The sequence below is a fragment of the Rosa rugosa genome, chromosome 1 (assembly GCF_958449725.1).
Source record: "Rosa rugosa chromosome 1, drRosRugo1.1, whole genome shotgun sequence".
Taxonomy (NCBI): Eukaryota; Viridiplantae; Streptophyta; class Magnoliopsida; order Rosales; family Rosaceae; genus Rosa; species Rosa rugosa.
Window position 1 is genome coordinate 54,152,758 of NC_084820.1, and position 2,665 is coordinate 54,155,422.

A 2,665-nucleotide genomic window follows, 5' to 3' on the forward strand; every position below is an offset into this window, starting at 1 on the left:
GGTATGTTTACTATGGTATGGAATTAATCTTAACCATAGCTGGAGTGAATTACTATAGTCCACACATGAATTCCATGGTTGCCATTGAAGGAGCTAGGACCAATTTTGGTTCTATATATGCATGGGTGTACCCTTGAAGATTTTAGCTGTAATATTGTCTACTTATGCACCTCCCTTTCAGTCTTCGCTTTCACTCTTCCCATGTGCTGCTATAAGGACCACATTAATATCGTAAGTCTCTCACCCATTTCTTCTCCTCTGATCTACTGGTTAATTTAACACTAAACCAGCCAAAAAAAAAAAAAAAGGTCCATCATAATGAGCATTATCATTGGTCTGTCTGTTTTGGGTCTAAGAATTCCTTTTGTTAGCAATTCATGCAATCCCATTATAGATAATATGCACCATATTTAGCTTAGTCTTGCAAGTTGTTCCACAGAGTGGAGAAAACGAATGTTTTCTCTAACTACCAAAAGTGACAGCCTGTTTTATGTCCAGTGCAGAAAGGTGGTCTCATCATCAAGTAGTGGCTGTCCTCCTTTCATTAGTCCATTGTGTCCGGTGCATGGCTCGTTATCAACTTGCTCCCAATCAATTTATGCGCAAGTTTTGTATATATATACCCAATCAAACCGATCGACTTGAGATGCCAAGCTCAGTAACCCTAAGCATGTTTGTGAAAATGGCTAATTACACCATTCTCTTCCTCTTTTCTCTCATCTTCTTATCCTCTTCTCATGCTTCTGTCCAAGACTTCTGTGTTGCAGATCTAACTGGCCCTGATAGCCCTGCAGGATATTTCTGCAAGAACCCTGCTAAAGTCACTGTCAGTGACTTCGTGTATTCTGGCCTGGCCACAGCTGGAAACACCACCAACATAATCCAAGCTGCTGTTACCCCCGCATTTGTCGCTCAATTTCCGGGTGTAAATGGTCTTGGCCTCTCTTTGGCAAGGCTTGACCTTGCGCCGGGGGGCGTTATCCCATTCCACACCCACCCTGGTGCTTCGGAAGTTCTTATTGTGTTGAGGGGTTATATCACTGCTGGTTTTGTTTCTTCAGCCAACTCTGTTTACGTGAAGACTCTTAAAAAGGGAGATGTCATGGTTTTCCCACAAGGGCTGTTGCACTTTCAAGTAAATGCTGCTAAAATACATGGCAAGGCCATTGTAAGCTTTAGCAGTGCCAGTCCAGGTCTCCAAATCCTCGATTTCGCACTTTTTGCTAACGATTTACCTTCTTCATTGGTGGGGAAGACAACTTTCCTTGATCCTGCTCAAATCAAGAAACTCAAGGGAGTCCTTGGTGGCACTGGATAGTCTGTTAGCTGGCCAGGCTTGCTGGTTTTGAACTTTTTTTACTTGATTCTTTTAAGATGTAATTTTCTATGTACTTGTATCTTTCATCAAGTCTATGTGGTTGTGGTTTTTGATCCTAGTCGATATAATTGCTAGTTTGCTACGTAAGCTAATATTTTCGAGGTTTTACATTCAGTGACAATTTGATGCTGCAATTTAGAATCCCTTAACCCAATAGCTTGATAGATGAAGGAAAAAATTTATGTTAGCAAGATTGAGTGATTAATTTTAAACGTTCGAGATTGTAATGTGCTTATGCATGTGGTACGAAACTGAAAACTTTTATTGCGAAAATAGATCAGTGGAAGATAAAAGTAGGTTGTGGTGTGAGTAGTTATTGCAGCACTTAAGAGATAAAAGTGAGTTTTGAGAATTTTTATTTATTTATGTCATAAAAGAATTGTTCTTTGTTTGTCAATTGTCCATCATATTTTTAAAATATTTTAATTTTCTAGAATCATTTACGTCAAAATTAGTATTTTTGGAAGACCTATGTAGATGTTATATTAGGATAGTAGTATAACAAGAGACCCTTTGTTGGTAAGCTGCCCTCGCCTACCTCATCTATAGGCATTTCTATCTGCCCGCGCGTCTCATGACTGTAATAGTTGGAGTTGGCTCTACTCGCCGGTTGTGCTGCGTGAACCTCTGGAGGCCTCCAAGCAAGCGAAGGTTTTCGGGGTGATTGCCGCGAGAAGGAACCGAGAAGAAAGTATGAACATTAACCGGTTTTATGACATCATTAATTAAAAAAGTTTCAAAATGTAGAATATAATATATGCTAGGTAGTGCAATTATGTACAGTTTTAGCAAATCCCATGCAACGCGTGTAAATCAAATAAGTATATAATATATGGGCTAGGTTTAACGGGCAGAGTATTGGTTGGACCTAATTTCACCCACATGTTCATTGTGGTGGACGGTTCCTGACCCAATAATTCTTTTTTTGTGTGTAACAAACTAACCTAACCCACCAAAATGTGAGTGAGTTGGGCCGTGGACCAACAGAGATGCCCACTCCTTACCCATTGACTTTTCACTTTTTGATAATTTCCATCTTAAGTTTTCTAATTTCTACCAACTTACTTGTATTGGCAATTTTCCATCCATTTTTGTAATTCTTTTTAAAATTTTCGTGACACTTAACTTACATGCTAGGTTTGAAAATAGAAAATAAAAATACTTGCTTGCTTGGCATTAAGAAATTTTCTATTTTTTTTTCTTTCCAATTGTGTTAGTTGGACGTGTCCTTATAAATATTCTATTGTAGTGCATCTTAAATATTAAGCCTGTTCCATTAGTACGTCT

At 38.6% G+C, this 2,665-nt stretch overlaps 1 protein-coding gene across 1 annotated transcript; it reads left to right on the forward strand.

Moving 5' to 3' along the window:
- The first annotated feature begins 630 nt into the window (after positions 1–630).
- Positions 631–1,436, forward strand: LOC133725480 (auxin-binding protein ABP19a-like). Its single transcript, XM_062152762.1, has one exon. The coding sequence runs from the start codon at positions 647–649 to the stop codon at positions 1,316–1,318; it is 672 nt and encodes a 223-aa protein (XP_062008746.1). The 5' UTR covers positions 631–646; the 3' UTR covers positions 1,319–1,436.
- Positions 1,437–2,665: the final 1,229 nt, after the last annotated feature.